Genomic DNA, 18,127 nt, shown 5'->3' with positions numbered 1-18,127 from the left:
CGATGATTATTTTCTGCTAACATGAAACTAGAATTTGTTTTAAATTAATCTATTCAGAAAATGCTGTTAATGAATGTATTGTCTTTTTCTGCAGCCTCTTGCATCTGATGGACGAATGCCAAGCCAGGTACATTATGAAAATCTTTGTATGAAAGCTGTTAATCAATCCATAGGTGAGATAAAACGAGCAGCATTTTTATAACTTTACTAACGATTTACGGTACTCTTGCATGATTTGACACAAATTCTCGTGAATTCCCGTCAAGCATGGATCGGGCGAGACCGGCAATTATCGGTGTCAGACACAGACTAATGAAAAAAACAAAACAAACCGAAAAAATACAAATGCAAATAATCAAAAATAACAACAAAAAAAAAATAAAAAACCTTGAAAAATGAAAATATGTTTATTTCATTTTAGTATTTAATTTTTTTTTTTTTCAAAATATTTATCAACAGAATGTTTGTTTGTTTTTTTCTCCAAGAAATGATTTTTTAACCATATTATTGTTAGGTGGAAGTACAAGTTTTTTTTTTTTGTTTTGTTTTGTTTTTTGTAACCGTATTTTTTTTTCTTGTTTTTTTTTTTTTTTTTTTTTTCAAGACTTGGTGTTCAGCCAAGTTCTTTTGGTGGCACTGTCCATTTGTACATCTCCAGGAGGAATCATCTTTTACACACGATCTTTGTTTAAGTAAACATTTGTGTTTACAATTATTGCACCTCATTTTTGGGGGACAGCAATTTCTTCTCCTGACAATATGAGATTGTCTGCATCGATGTTTTCATTTCTTTGTCTAACATATATAGATTTATTTTCTTGCCTGTTATTTTTCTGTTTGAAAATATATTTGTTTGTGAGTTTTTTTGTTTTTTTTGTTTTTTTTTTTGTGGTTTAGTCGCTTTCTTCCAATTCGAATGTTGTCTGCTTCCATTTAAATAGCACTTTTTCTTTGGCTAATCAAACTCCCAAAAATTCAATTAAAAAAAATAATAAATAAATAATAAATAAGTAACTAATCAGAAAATAAAAAGTCACCCCCTTAATATCACCTTAAAAATTACTAAAAACATAACAGAGAAAAAAATTTAATAAATAAAATAAAAAGTCGAGATAGCGTTTCAACATTTGAACAATGCTCGACTGACACTGATGATTGTCGGTCTCGTCCGATCCATGACTAACGAGAATTCGGGTCAAATTATGCAAGAGTACTAACTTTACCTTCCTGGGATTGCCCAGGAGTATTTTTACTTTCAGTGTTGTTTCTCTTTTTTTCTTTTTAAACGATATAGATTTTTTTTAAAATATAAAATAAAATTTTAAAATTTAAATTAATAGTCATTGGTCATTAAATTAATTGTAATAATTTCTAATGGAAGTGTAGCAGGCTGTCCAGCATTACTCAGTCGTGAAATACACTTCAATATTTTGATATATGCAGATTTTATGCTTCTTATCATGGAGCCAATTTTCTATTGCTTATTATATTGTACCTAATATATAGCAGTGGCTGCCTAGTGAGGCCCAGTTGTAAAATATGTTTAATTATAATATTTTAATTTATGTTGACTTCATATTTATTATTATAGAGAGAATGGTCTATTGATTATTATATTGTACCCAATATATAATAGTGATTTCAAAAGTTATAACAAATAAAAGTATAACCAAAAACATGTAGCTTTCCAACATTATTCATTACCATCTAAGCTAAGTCCATACGTATATAAAAACTTAAAAAATAATAATTAGTTGGGAAGTCAATTTCTTAAAGTATATTTGTCTATATGTAAAAGTAACACGTTTAGTTGACTTATATCTTCCAAGTTCCAATTTTTTTCAATTTCAGCCCCTTAACAGCTATTTTTACTGGCTAAAAATTAAATCAAATTTGTTTCCCAGGTCCAAATTCCCTATATATCAATTTTCGAGCCTGTTGACTAAAAATTGACAGAGTTGTTTGGTAGAGACTGTTCTTTACACAGACAAAGTCACTTTTATATTTATACTAGCAGGTTGCATAGTATTGGCCATTAATAAAATATACTTAAATATGATATTTTAACTCATGGGGATTCTCTGTTGATTATTATATGGTACCCAGTACATATAGTATTAATGTGATGATTCCAAAATTTTTCCCGATTCTGATACAATTACTGACTCTATTCTAAATTTCCGATTCCGATTCTTTTATAATTTATAAATATTTAATTAGAAATTTGTTGTTTTTTTTTTGTAAATTTTCAAATTATTACTAAACTCCGGGTAATTTTCACATATATTTTTTCTCAAATGTTTTTCTTGTAATTGATTGAAAATTGTAAGACAACAAAAGATTTATTTTGATTTTAAAACAAAACCAGATTGTATCAGTTTGTCGTTAGTGTACAACATGCTACTTGAAAGTTTTCATAAACAGCTGAAAATAGTTGACGATTGGTAGGCAAAATGAGAAAATGATGTAAGAACAAAATGCCCTCCCATTGTTACGAACGAATTTCTAAATAAAAATATTACTATTTAGAAAACCATTTTTAATGTAGGGATGGCATGGGCTTTGTTAACTACTCTATGCCTTCTCTCTTTGAATAAAATTAGAATTTTCTTTTGATTATAAAATTTGGTGGGTTATTAAATTGATTTGCTTTGCTGTAAAAAAACAAAAATAAAATCGAGATGCAAAATATAATAATGACAAATTAGTAGATTACACTCTCGGCTAAATCCCCATTCCAAAATGAAATATTACTTTTAAAGGTGATTATGTGTGAAACCCTTAAAAACCTTGGTGGAAAGAAAAGCAATCATTTTAGTATTTAGAGGGGAAGATCAGTTTCAAATATAAATTTAACGTAAAATAATCTGTAATTCTTTTTTTGAGACCCCAACACGTCCAAAAGCCAGATTTCAATCAGCCATTTTGGTCCGCACAAAAAGTACACCAAAAAGTATGCCAGTGTGTCAAATTTCATTCCGTCATAAAAACAAATTTCTACAGAAAAAAAACTTATTTGTACATTTTTATCTAGTGAATAAACATAAAATTACATATGAAAAACCATGTTTATTATTAAAACCAACAACGGAGCTGAAATTGATGTTTTGCTTCGAAAACAAAATCATTTTGATAAATTTCTGTGTGGTGTAGTGGAAACTATTTTTTTCTAAAGAATTCAAATGAATAAAGTTTATTTTTACAAGAATCTTTATACATTTATTTAGCCAATAAACATAAACCATGTTTATTATTTTTGAAGATCTAACTTATATTCTGAAACACCTAAAAAAGAAAAACAACATTCTCCATTTTTAGGCGATTACATGAAAACAGCTTGAAAAATGTAGTGAAAAAAATAAAATAAAACACCAAACAATAAGTTTTGTATATAAATTTAACGCAAAATGATCACACACACAATGTTTTAAGGACATGTAATCAACTTTATTTGTTTTAAATCTTGGGAATGTCAATGTTCCAAATCAAACTTTAATATAAAATATGTGATTGTTAAAAGTCATAAAAGCCACACTCTTTTTCTATTACTAACCATAAGTTTGGGTGGTAATACAAAGAATAAAGCAATTACATGTGATTTTATGGTTTTGCTGATTTGACTTAGAATTAGTGGTAAAAATTACTTAACTCCTTAAAAAGTTAGGATGTACTGAAATAGGATCATTTTACATTACATTTATATGCACGACTTCTAAATTCTAAAATAATGTTTTAGTGTGTTCAGACATAATCGCCTAAAAAAAGTAGAATCTCATTGGGGTATTTTAAATGTAAATAAAAGTTTTTTTTTAAGTTAAAAAACTTTTAAATGTTTGCTCTTTATATATTCTATCCAAGGTTTTAATAACCTGTTGAGATTTTCACCTATATTTTTCACTTGTGCCAAAACCAACAAAATATAAGGAAACATGAAATATATCAGAGGATATGGTGATCAGACAACACCAAGGTAAAAGAAGCGCCAAGAAGCATTTTAAATCTTTTGATATAAAAGTGTGTAGTCTCTAATAGGCACCATATGGCCGTTTATCAAATAGGTGTGAAAAGCTTTTTTTTAATCTGTGATAGGCAAGTGAACTCTAGAATATTTACTTTGCTTACCATAAAAACTAATAAAAGCAAATTACATTAGGATTGGAGAGTCAATGCTACAGCTGGAAACAAGATACATTTTATTTTGAGGTTTTCTTCTTCAAATATGCTTGGAATAATAATTGCAACAGTTGTGAGAGATTTCCATCCATTACTTTTGCAGTCATCCTGTCTATCCTCTTTTCAACATGACACATTTCAACTCATTTCTTTTCAATTCTTTCACAATTTGTCCAATTTATGTTTGATATTTATTTTATTTTTACCACTTAATTTTGCAAGCTGTTTACATGTAATCGCCTAAAAATGGAGAATCATGTTTTCCTTTTTTAGGTGTATTAGAATATAAGTTGGATTTTAAAAAATGATTAACATGGTTTTTCATACATAATTTTATGTTTATTTGCTAGATAAATGTATAAAGATTGTTGTAAAAATAAATTTTTTTCACTAGAAAAAATATTTTCCCGGTACACCACACAGAGATTTATCAAAAAAGTTTATTTCGTTTTAGAAACAAAACATCGACTTCAGCTCAACTGTTGGATTTTTAAAAATAATAAACATGGCCTTTCATATGTAATTTTATTTTTATTCACTAAATAAAAATGTACAAATAAGTTTTTCTGTAGAAATTTGTTTTTATCACGGAATGAAATTTGGCACACTGGCATACTTTTTGGCAAACCAAAATGGTGGATTGAAGTCTGGTGTGCTGGCATCCCAAAAAAGAATTTACCTCACGATTGATATGCAAAATAAGAAAACAGTGTAGCGAGAGAATAGTTAAGAAAGCCCATCCCATGCCAAGAATGAGTTTCTACATAATAACGTACTATTTAGAAAAGCATTCTTGACATTAGGAGGGATTTCTGTTAACTATTTTGTACCTTCCTTCTTTGGCAAATTTTTCATATTTTTTTCTCACAATTATGCACATTTGATTGATTATTACATTGATTTGTGTTACTGTAAAAGAAAAACAAATTACAAATACTACTAATACTACTACTAATACTACTAATAATAAAAGTAGCAGCAACAGCAAATATATTAATCCATTCAGCTAAATCACTTCCTCAAAATGGTATTTTACATTTTTAAATGATTATATGGCGAAAAGAAAAAAAAAAAAATTATTTTAAAATTTCGCATAGGAAAACAGTTTTGTACAAAAAATTAACCTAAAATGATACTCATTTCTGGTTCATTCGCGCTTAATTGCTCAAAAATCGAAAATTAAACAAAATACTTGTACAGCGTAACCTTTTTGATGGATTGTTAACATTTATTTATGTGTTTTTACCAGCGTTTGTTTAATTTTCAATTTGGTCCTTTTTCCGGGTTGATTAAGCCATTTTTTAAAATTCTAACTCAAAGAGGAGACACTAAGTTTGTTTTGAATCAAAAACACACTTTAAAAGAAGTTTAAACACAAATTTTTTCAGGTATTTAGAAGAGGCTTGCCTTTGGTAACATTTATTTGTTGATTATTTGTTTATCGGTTCTTTTTTTTCTGTTAATTACAATAACAAATCTCCCAATCCCATTCTTCTTTTTGGGTATGTGTATAAGTTTAAATGTAAATATAATTTGCTTTTCAATTAAGAAAAAATCTTCATCTTTATGTATCTTATCCAAGATTTTGATAAACTCATTGGAGATTTTAATTTATATTTTTTACTCGCATCCAAAGAGAAGTGCCATGAAACACCACCCATGTACAGCTGGTGCCAACGAAATTTAAAAACCCCATCCAGAGCATTTACAACCTTTTAATAATCAAGTGATCTCCCTTGGATGGAGGCATATAGACATTTACCGAATAGCTGCAAAAAGTTTACAAAGAGAATAGGCCAGTTAACTCTCGATAAATGACCAATAAATAAAATAAATTAAACTCTGTGAATCAATGTTAAATCTGTAAATGAGATTTACAACCCATTCTGTGGCCATTCTCAGTCTTATGTTGTAAATGAACAATTTCTTATGTTGTAAATGAACAATTTCTTATGTTGTAAATGAACAATTTCTTATGTTGTAAATGAACAATTTCTTATGTTGTAAATGAACAATTTCTTATGTTGTAAATGAACAATTTCTAAAAAAAAAAAGAAGCAATTTGTGCTTGTTTCATTTTTTATTGCCCCCAAAAAACATTTTTAAATTTAAAAGAATCGGTTTGAAATCACAAATTAAGCTATAATTTTTCCGATTCCGATACCGATTCTGATTTTTTCGATTTTCGATTCTGATTAATAATCCCAGCACTGATATATAGTAATGATTTCAAAAGTTAAAAAAAAAAAAATGAGTTCAGTGCCATCAGCTGGAATTGAAGCAAAAACATTCAACACTCCAGTCTTAGTTGTTATTTAGTGCTTCAGTTTTTGGCATTATCATTTGAGATATCATCAGATGGATAAAAAGTGACTTCAAGTTAAAAATGTATGCATTCTCAGAAGTTAGTTGATTTGAATAAGATCAACTTTTTTTTCTAATTATGACTCCTTAGCAGCTAATTTTGCAAGCTAAAAACCAAACCAAAAGTGTTCTCCAGCCCAGAATAATATATATATATATATATATATATATATATATATATATATATATATATATATATATATCAAGTTTCAAGTCTATGGACCAAAGATTAAGAGAGGATTTTGGTAATGACATTTCACACACACGTGCTAAAATGTTTTCTATGCAATTATGTACAATGTAGAAACTATGCATGAATAAAATTCAGTGTAATAATCGTTAAATGAAACTAATCATTAAACAAGATATCATAAAAATGAATAATTAATGAACACTCATTTTTTTTTAAGAATATATAAATTAGTTAACCTTTATGAATTTGTTCCCATGTTCATGACTGAGTGTTACAATATTTTTTATGAATAATGGAGTATGATCTCACACAGTTGGGCGATTCTATTTATAAATGATGCTGCTAGGAACTGACGAATCGAATTACTTCACGCTCTGCTACCAACCAATCAGAAACCAGAATTGCTCCATAAATATTAAACCTTTCTGTAGCAATTTCACATATTTTTTTTCCGTCTCGATACGGTAAGAATCTTTTGCTCTGTGGATTCCAACTCAAGAACTGTCTACTGCAAACCAGTCACCCTTCAGGACTTGTGTAGAACAACGAACCATCGGAAACTGTTCTGAAACTAAACATGGCTTATACTTCTAGACTGAGTATATTAAGAAGTTTGTTTTAATAATATTTTAATAAAATATATAAGCTTTTAATATCAATGTCAGAGAAAAATTTCAACTTTATATATATACTAGCATTTCAGCCCGGCGTTGCCTGTGTGTTTTGATGTGTATATTGAGCTAAAAAAAAGAAAAAGTGGTAGTAGGAAGGCAGGCTCGAACCTGTACCGCAAAGCGAAGGAGGAAAAGAATGGGAAAAAAACCCTGACGTCTTTGACATAAAGTGTATTCAGAGATAAGGCAAGCTTTTTAATTGGTTTGGATCGAAAATTTGAGCTACCAATATATAAATGTATGTTTGTATGTTTGCCTTAAACTTTCGACAGAGGCGACAGATTTTCACAAGATCAGTATTGTTTTAAAGCTTGCCACTTCAGACGAAAAATTGGCTAAAAATATTTATATCTTCACCCTCAACTGGGAACTTTTCTACAGTGAGTGGGGGGTCGCTTTTTTCGCGATATTTTCGAAAGTCATCCCCTCTTTTCGATTGTCTAGCCTTAATTTAAACCTATGTCACTTACGGTTTTGCATTGGTCGTAACAGCAAAGACTTCACGTTTATTCCTGTTCTTTTCCTCCTTCACGGTATGTATTCGAGCCTGCCTTCCTACTTATACTTTTTTTTTTCTTTGCTCAACAGACACCTCCAAACACCCAGGCAACGCCGGGCATCCATGCTAGTTTAAAATATTTAAAAAATAGTTATGAAAGTAAACTTATATTTTAATGTTGCCAAATTTGGATGATAAACAACCAAAATAATTTTAATCATCTTGATATCAAAGAACCATTTTTAATTTTATTACTATCTCCATCCCAAAAAACATTTTATTACCATCTCCATCCCAAACAACATTTTATTACCATCTCGATCCCAAACAACATTTTATTACCATCTCCATCTCAAACAACATTTTATTACCATCTCCATCCAAAACAACATTTTATTACCATCTCCATCCCAAACAACATTTTATTACCATCTCCATCCCAAACAACATTTTATTACTATCTCCATCCCAAACAACATTTTATTACTATCTCCATCTCAAACAACATTTTATTACCATCTCCATCCCAAACAACATTTTATTACCATCTCCATCCCAAACAACATTTTATTACCATCTCCATCCCAAACAACATTTTATTACTATCTCCATCTCAAACAACATTTTATTACCATCTCCATCCCAAACTACATTTTATTACTATCTCCATCCCAAACTACATTTTATTACCATCTCCATCCCAAACAACATTTTATTACCATCTCCATCTCAAACAAAATTTTATTACCATCTCCATCTCAAACAACATTTTATTACCATCTCCATCCCAAACAACATTTTATTACCATCTCCATCTCAAACAACATTTTATTACCATCTCCATCTCAAACAACATTTTATTACCATCTCCATCCCAAACAACATTTTATTACCATCTCCATCCCAAACAACATTTTATTACCATCTCCATCTCAAACAACATTTTATTACCATCTCCATCCCAGACAACATTATATTACCATCTCCATCCCAAACTACATTTTATTACCATCTCCATCCCAAACAACATTTTATTACCATCTCCATCCCAAACAACATTTTATTACCATCTCCATCCCAAACAACATTTTATTACTATCTCCATCTCAAACAACATTTTATTACCATCTCCATCCCAAACTACATTTTATTACCATCTCCATCCCAAACAACATTTTATTACCATCTCCATTTCAAACAACATTTTATTACCATCTCCATCTCAAACAACATTTTATTACCATCTCCCTCTCAAACAACATTTTATTACCATCTCCATCCCAAACAACATTTTATTACCATCTCCATCTCAAACAACATTTTATTACCATCTCCATCACAAACAACATTTTATTACCATCTCCATCCCAAACAACATTTTATTACCATCTCCATCCCAAACAACATTTTATTACCATCTCCATCCCAAAAAACATTTTATTACCATCTCCATCCCAAACAACATTTTATTACCATCTCCATCTCAAACAACATTTTATTACCATCTCCCTCTCAAACAACATTTTATTACCATCTCCATCACAAACAACATTTTATTACCATCTCCATCCCAAACAACATTTTATTACCATCTCCATCCCAAACAATATTTTATTACCATCTCCATCCCAAACAACATTTTATTACTATCTCCATCTCAAACAACATTTTATTACTATCTCCATCCCAAACTACATTTTATTACCATCTCCATCCCAAACAACATTTTATTACCATCTCCATCCCAAACAACATTTTATTACCATCTCCATCCCAAACAACATTTTATTACCATCTCCCTCTCAAACAACATTTTATTACCATCTCCATCCCAAACAACATTTTATTACTATCTCCATCTCAAACAACATTTTATTACCATCTCCATCCCAAACTACATTTTATTACCATCTCCATCCCAAACAACATTTTATTACCATCTCCATTTCAAACAACATTTTATTACCATCTCCATTTCAAACAACATTTTATTACCATCTCCATTTCAAACAACATTTTATTACCATCTCCATCTCAAACAACATTTTATTACCATCTCCATTTCAAACAACATTTTATTACCATCTCCATCCCAAACAACATTTTATTACCATCTCCATTTCAAACAACATTTTATTACCATCTCCATTTCAAACAACATTTTATTACCATCTCCATTTCAAACAACATTTTATTACCATCTCCATCCCAAACAACATTTTATTACTATCTCCATCTCAAACAACATTTTATTACCATCTCCATCCCAAACTACATTTTATTACCATCTCCATCCCAAACAACATTTTATTACCATCTCCATTTCAAACAACATTTTATTACCATCTCCATCTCAAACAAAATTTTATTACCATCTCCCTCTCAAACAACATTTTATTACTATCTCCATCCCAAACAACATTTTATTACCATCTCCATCTCAAACAACATTTTATTACCATCTCCATCACAAACAACATTTTATTACCATCTCCATCCCAAACAACATTTTATTACCATCTCCATCCCAAACAACATTTTATTACCATCTCCATCCCAAAAAACATTTTATTACCATCTCCATCTCAAACAACATTTTATTACCATCTCCATCTCAAACAACATTTTATTACTATCTCCATCCCAAACTACATTTTATTACCATCTCCATCCCAAACAACATTTTATTACCATCTCCATCCCAAACAACATTTTATTACCATCTCCATCCCAAACAACATTTTATTACCATCTCCATCCCAAACAACATTTTATTACCATCTCCATCCCAAACAACATTTTATTACCATCTCCATCCCAAACTACATTTTATTACCATCTCCATCTAAAACAACATTTTATTACCATCTCCATCGCAAACAACATTTTATTACCATCTCCATCTCAAACAACATTTTATTACCATCTCCATCTCAAACAACATTTTATTACTATCTCCATCTCAAACAACATTTTATTACCATCTCCATCTCAAACAACATTTTATTACCATCTCCATCTCAAACAACATTTTATTACCATCTCCATCTCAAACAACATTTTATTACCATCTCCATCTCAAACAACATTTTATTACCATCTCCATCTCAAACAACATTTTATTACTATCTCCATCTCAAACAACATTTTATTACCATCTCCATCTCAAACAACATTTTATTACCATCTCCATCTCAAACAACATTTTATTACCATCTCCATCTCAAACAACATTTTATTACCATCTCCATCTCAAACAACATTTTATTACCATCTCCATCTCAAACAACATTTTATTACCATCTCCATCTCAAACAACATTTTATTACCATCTCCATCCCAAACTACATTTTATTACCATCTCCATCCCAAACTACATTTTATTACCATCTTCATCTCAAACAACATTTTATTACTATCTCCATCCCAAACAACATTTTATTACCATCTCCATCTCAAACAACATTTTATTACCATCTCCATCTCAAACAACATTTTATTACCATCTCCATCCCAAACAACATTTTATTACTATCTCCATCCCAAACTACATTTTATTACCATCTCCATCCCAAACAACATTTTATTACCATCTCCATCCCAAACAACATTTTATTACCATCTCCATCTCAAACAACATTTTATTACCATCTCCATCTCAAACAACATTTTATTACCATCTCCATTTCAAACAACATTTTATTACCATCTCCATCCCAAACAACATTTTATTACCATCTCCATCTCAAACAACATTTTATTACCATCTCCATCCCAAACAACATTTTATTACCATCTCTATCCCAAACAACATTTTATTACCATCTCCATCTCAAACAACATTTTATTACCATCTCCATTTCAAACAACATTTTATTACCATCTCCATCCCAAACAACATTTTATTACCATCTCCATCTCAAACAACATTTTATTACCATCTCCATCTCAAACAACATTTTATATCTTAAAACAATTTGGTTTCTAGATCATGTTGACTGCCTGTCTTTGTAGAAATTTCTAATTTATGGTAAGTAAAGAGACATGGAAAATCAAGATTAAAGAACTGATATCAAGGGGGGGGTGCAAAAAGGCTTGAAAATTCACACATTTATTCATACCTAATTAAGTTTGTCCATCTCTGATAAAAATTTGCTTGGGCTAGTTAGCAGTCAAAAACAGACCATATAAAAGGAAATCAGGCAAAATCCAAAACAGCATAAAAGAATAAAAAAGATAAAAAAACACTTTTTATATTATACTTTATTTAAAATATAATATAAAAAATGTTTTTTATCTTTTTTATTCTTTTATGCTGCTTGAGGGTATTTTTTTTTGACAAAATATTTTAATTTGTAAAAATTTTATTTGCATTTTGTAAATCAAGTGCATTTTTTTTAAGGATTTCCTAATTTATGTACAGTTTCAGTTTTTTTGGTTTCTAATTCACATCATATGCTGATGTTATTATGATTTTAGTTTTATTGATAATTCAAAAAATATTTATCATTATGGAAATGAAAAATTATTTAAAAAATATTACAAGAAATTATGTAAATGGAAACTCATTTTTAAATTGTTACAAGAATGGTTTTTCAATCGGAAATTAGTCTACAATTTTCCTAATACCGATTCTGATATCTCCAAAACTTCCAATTTTTCTGATTTCTGATTCCGAATCTGATTAATTATCTCAACACTAATGTATATATATATGTGTGTGTGTGGCACAATCACATTCAAACACCGATTCTCGCCAGATCACTGAAGTTAAGCAACAATGAGTCGGGCCAGTGCTAGATAGATGGCTGTTTGGGAAGATTAGGCACTGTATGTACTGTGGTGAGATGTAAAAATTTCCAGGTTGATATCTGGGGGCGCATTAATTTACTAGGAGAAATGCAGCCCCCATCTTGATTAAAATATTCATCTAGGTGAAGGAAAAACACTGATGTAAAAACCTGCTGTCTACTGTATGCTCTGTCTTGTGGCAGTCATCTGCACCGACAAAGATTAGCAGTAATACCAGTAAGTGTGGTTGGTTCTTCACAAAGCCTTCACCACTATAAATGAATCATCTGTGTAGATTTCCGAACAACTTAATTGTTGTGAAAACTCATACTTTGAAATCAACGGAAAAATCAATTTTTTTTCTTTTATATATACTAGCAGGCCGCTAGCATTGCCCAGTTGTAAAATACGTTTAAATATGGTATTTTCATTTAAATTTCATATTTATTATTGTAAAGCCAATTCTCTATTAATACAAAATATAATAATATTATACAAAATATATAATAGTGATTTCGAAAGTAAAAAAAATGACTTGGATGCCATCAGCTAGAATGGAAACCAAAACATATAACTCTCCAGCATTATTCATTAACTCACTGAGTCATGTTGATACATTTATAAAAAGTTCAAAGATAACATTGCTAAACCTAGAAATTTATATTTATGCATGCGTACAAGATCACTTCAAATTGGCTTACGTCTGCTAAGTTCCAAGCACAACTTTCGATTTTAAAATAGTTGGCTGTCGCCTGTAAAGCAATTTGTGCTAACAAAATTGTCATTCTCAAATGTTGAGCCATCATTAATTTTATTAATTTTATTTTATTGTCTTGAAGGTCGAGCTATTCGTCATCAAAAAGACTATGCAATTGTCTTACTCTTGGACCGACGATATCAGAAAACGAGTGTAGCTGACAAACTACCAAACTGGATCCGAGCACAACTTAAAAATTTTAAATTTGGACAAGCAGTTGGAGCGATTTCAAAGGTAAAATAATCTTGTAAATTATCAATTTCTGCTTATTTCTATCTGTATCTTCAATTTGTTCATGTAATAGACATAATATAATGAAGATGACGCACTTAGTTGATGAGCATCTATTTTTCGAATGCTTTTTTATTATATATTTTAATCATACAAAATACTTGCTAAAATATTCATTAGTTTTGACATTGAGTTACATGTTGAGCAAATTCCATTTTTATTGTTCAAATTAGCAACAATTTGTATTTACCAAATATGCCATCTAGCAAGTGTCCCGTTTCTATCAATCTCATTGCATATTGTTTGACTATATAATCTTATTTTATACATTATTATTCTCACTTTCATCTCTTTCTCAGAAATTTTTAGATGGCGATTGATAATTTGAATTATTTAAATTATTCGAACTGTTCTTCTTATATAATTTCGACTGATGTAACCTCTGACCATTTTAAGGTGCATCTTGTTGAACTTGGAAATATTTATGGAATTTCAAACAGAACCCTTTATTTGATCCACGTTCTTGCTCTCATTCCATCAGCCATGGATAATCCAATAATTAATAATTTTACTCTTAGCATTAGCCACAATGAGGTTTGGGCCTCCAACCTCCAGAAGATTATCACTAGGCACTTTTATCCATTACACTACAGATCCTTGCTACAGCTACCCCAGTAGATTAAATATAGGGCTCCATTCAAAATACTGTACAGATTCCTGAGTTTGACATAAAGATTCCCAAGTTCAAAATGATGCACCTAAAAAAGGTAAGAGGTTGCATTAGCCAAACTATTGTGAAAATAACATCCAAAATGTGAATAATAATGCAAGTTATCAGGTATAACAATTCTCCATAGGATGGTGGCTGAAAGAAAAGGGATATGAACAGAATTGGTCAAACAAGTTCAACTGTGGTTTGTAAAATGAGAAAGAAAAATAATTTGTTGACTGTCAAACTATTAGAGATCTTGTGATGTAAAATTGTCAACTTTATATCTCACTGTTTTATGAACAAATAAGGAACCAGAAAGCTTTTATATATCTTGGTGAGAAAAGTTTGAAGAAATGAGGAACCAAATTGAAAGGAATCGAAATGAAATGCAATTTTTTTCCATCCTTGAAAACTGGGGGAAAATGAGATAATAAAAGAAAAAGTTTTAATTTCTTTCTGAACTGAACTTTCCAAATCAAATCATGTAAAAAGATGAAAGTGCTGAAGAGGATTATCTCCCTTGGATTAAAAGAATTATGGATGCATGAAGTTAAGAAATACACAGGTGAAATATGACAGTTTTAAAAAAACATCTCTTTGATATCAGACAAAAGTTAAAATTCTAGTTGATACTAGAATTTTAATTAAAAGTATAAATCAGTTTTTTTGTTTATTTTGGATTCTTTGTTTTATGTCTTTAAAAAGGAAAACAGAGGCGATAAGTCGTAAAATGCATTTGAATCAATGATGAATGAGAAATTTACAAAAATATTGTGATTGTGTTGATAATAAACCCATGTATTTTATTTGATTGTAACTTATGAAACTAATGGTAGATATACATAACAATATCACTTTAGATATTATAATAATAAAAAGCAGGAATACCCCCCTCATGAATATAAAATAACCAAAGCAATGATTAACATGTAAAACCCTATTATTACCCTATGTTATTACATAAATAAACTGTAAATGTTTTAAAAATGAATCTATAAATTAGAAAATGAAAATTAATAACGAATATTAGCACTAAAATATAAAAGAACTGATCATATCTATTCTTCCAAAGTTTCACTGAATTTTTTATCTCTGCTTGTTTTTTGTTGAAAAATATTTGAATAATATTTTTGATGTCTTTTTTTAGTTTTTTGTTGAAAAATATTTAAATATGTTTTTAATGTCTTTTTTTAGTATTTTGTTGAAAAATATTTAAATATGTTTAATGTCTTTTTTTAGTATTTTGTTGAAAAATATTTAAATAATATGTTTAATGTCTTTTTTTAGTATTTTGTTGAAAAATATTTGAATAATGTTTAATGTCTTTTTTTAGTATTTTGTTGAAAAATATTTAAATAATATTTTTGATGTCTTTTTTTAGTTTTTTGTTGAAAAATATTTGAATAATATGTTTAATGTCTTTTTTTAGTTTTTTGTTGAAAAATATTTAAATAATATGTTTAATGTCTTTTTTTAGTTTTTTGTTGAAAAATATTTAAATAATATGTTTAATGTCTTTTTTTAGTTTTTTGTTGAAAAATATTTGAATATGTTTAATGTCTTTTTTTAGTTTTTTGTTGAAAAATATTTAAATAATATTTTTGATGTCTTTTTTTAGTATTTTGTTGAAAAATATTTAAATAATATGTTTAATGTCTTTTTTTAGTATTTTGTTGAAAAATATTTAAATAATATGTTTAATGTCTTTTTTTAGTATTTTGTTGAAAAATATTTAAATAATATGTTTAATGTCTTTTATTTTTTAGTTTTTTGTTGAAAAATATTTGAATAATATGTTTAATATCTTTTTTTAGTTTTTTGTTGAAAAATATTTGAATAATATGTTTAATGTCTTTTTTTAGTATTTTGTTGAAAAATATTTAAATAATATGTTTAATGTCTTTTTTTAGTTTTTTGTTGAAAAATATTTAAATAATATGTTTAATGTCTTTTTTTAGTTTTTTGTTGAAAAATATTTGAATATGTTTAATGTCTTTTTTTAGTTTTTTGTTGAAAAATATTTAAATAATATTTTTGATGTCTTTTTTTAGTATTTTGTTGAAAAATATTTAAATAATATGTTTAATGTCTTTTTTTAGTATTTTGTTGAAAAATATTTAAATAATATGTTTAATGTCTTTTTTTAGTATTTTGTTGAAAAATATTTAAATAATATGTTTAATGTCTTTTATTTTTTAGTTTTTTGTTGAAAAATATTTGAATAATATGTTTAATGTCTTTTTTTAGTTTTTTGTTGAAAAATATTTGAATAATATGTTTAATGTCTTTTTTTAGTATTTTGTTGAAAAATATTTAAATAATATGTTTAATGTCTTTTTTTAGTATTTTGTTTAAAAATATTTAAATAATATGTTTAATGTCTTTTTTAGTATTTTGTTGAAAAATATTTAAATAATATGTTTAATGTCTTTTTTTAGTATTTTGTTGAAAAATATTTGAATAATATGTTTAATGTCTTTTTTTAGTTTTTTGTTGAAAAATATTTGAATAATATGTTTAATGTCTTTTTTTAGTATTTTGTTGAAAAATATTTAAATAATATGTTTAATGTCTTTTTTTAGTATTTTGTTGAAAAATATTTAAATAATATGTTTAATGTCTTTTTTTAGTTTTTTGTTGAAAAATATTTGAATAATATGTTTAATGTCTTTTATTTTTTAGTTTTTTGTTGAAAAATATTTGAATAATATGTTTAATGTCTTTTTTAGTTTTTTGTTGAAAAATATTTGAATAATATGTTTAATGTCTTTTTTTAGTTTTTTGTTGAAAAATATTTAAATAATATGTTTAATGTCTTTTTTTAGTTTTTTGTTGAAAAATATTTGAATAATATGTTTAATGTCTTTTATTTTTTAGTTTTTTGTTGAAAAATATTTGAATAATATGTTTAATGTCTTTTTTTAGTTTTTTGTTGAAAAATATTTGAATAATATGTTTAATGTCTTTTTTTAGTATTTTGTTGAAAAATATTTAAATATGTTTAATGTCTTTTTTTAGTTTTTTGTTGAAAAATATTTAAATAATATGTTTAATGTCTTTTTTTTAGTTTTTTGTTGAAAAATATTTAAATAATATGTTTAATGTCTTTTTTTAGTATTTTGTTGAAAAATATTTGAATAATATGTTTAATGTCTTTTATTTTTTAGTTTTTTGCCAGCAAAAAATAATCATTGTCATCCATCAATCTTATTTCCTGTGGTCAATGTTCTGACGTTTTCTGCGAACCTGCAATCTCAACCTCAAAGCTTGGCATCTTCTAAATTAATAAATTAATTGAAATAAAAAGCCCTCCACCCCCAGTATGACAAGATTGAGTCAAATCATTATTTTTTTTAATTTGATCCAAACAAAAACAACTGTTAATTCAGACTCTGATATTTTTGTTATTGTTTTATTATCAATAAACTGATTTAAAAAATTAGATAAAATTTGCCTTTGTTTTTAACTTTTCAAAATTTCAATTCAAACAATTTAGCAAAAGAAAATTATTAATGAGTTTGGTGAAAAGCTCATTGTGGCATTGTGTAAAAAAGGATTATGAGATTTCCTCAAATGACACAATTGTTAACCGTCATTTGAAACAAATTGGAAAGCATCTTAAACTTAGAAAATGAATTTGTCTCATAAATTTGTCTCTAGATTTCAATTCACAATTCACGGTTGACTATCCATGAGATAGCCATTTTCTTCCCAGCTTAGAAACCAATTTAAT

The 18,127-nt window shown here is 27.8% G+C and overlaps 1 protein-coding gene across 3 annotated transcripts in view; it reads left to right on the top strand.

Annotated features, from left to right (window-relative positions):
- The window catches only part of LOC145259149 (ATP-dependent DNA helicase DDX11-like), a 310,336-nt gene extending 292,493 nt beyond the window's left edge, over positions 1 to 17,843 (top strand). For all 3 annotated transcript variants that reach the window (XM_080116856.1, XM_080116857.1, XM_080116858.1), the window contains 3 exons: positions 95 to 173; positions 13,534 to 13,685; positions 17,562 to 17,843. In XM_080116856.1, coding sequence (XP_079972982.1) covers positions 95 to 173; positions 13,534 to 13,685; positions 17,562 to 17,582 — 252 coding nt within the window. In that variant the 3' untranslated portion in view covers positions 17,583 to 17,843. The remainder of the gene's footprint in view (positions 1 to 94; positions 174 to 13,533; positions 13,686 to 17,561) is intronic.
- Positions 17,844 to 18,127: the final 284 nt, after the last annotated feature.

The sequence above is a fragment of the Euprymna scolopes genome, chromosome 34, assembly GCF_053919585.1.
Source record: "Euprymna scolopes isolate OS-2025 chromosome 34, ASM5391958v1, whole genome shotgun sequence".
Classification (NCBI taxonomy): Eukaryota; Metazoa; Mollusca; class Cephalopoda; order Sepiida; family Sepiolidae; genus Euprymna; species Euprymna scolopes.
This window is presented reverse-complemented; position numbering and strand designations above follow the sequence as displayed.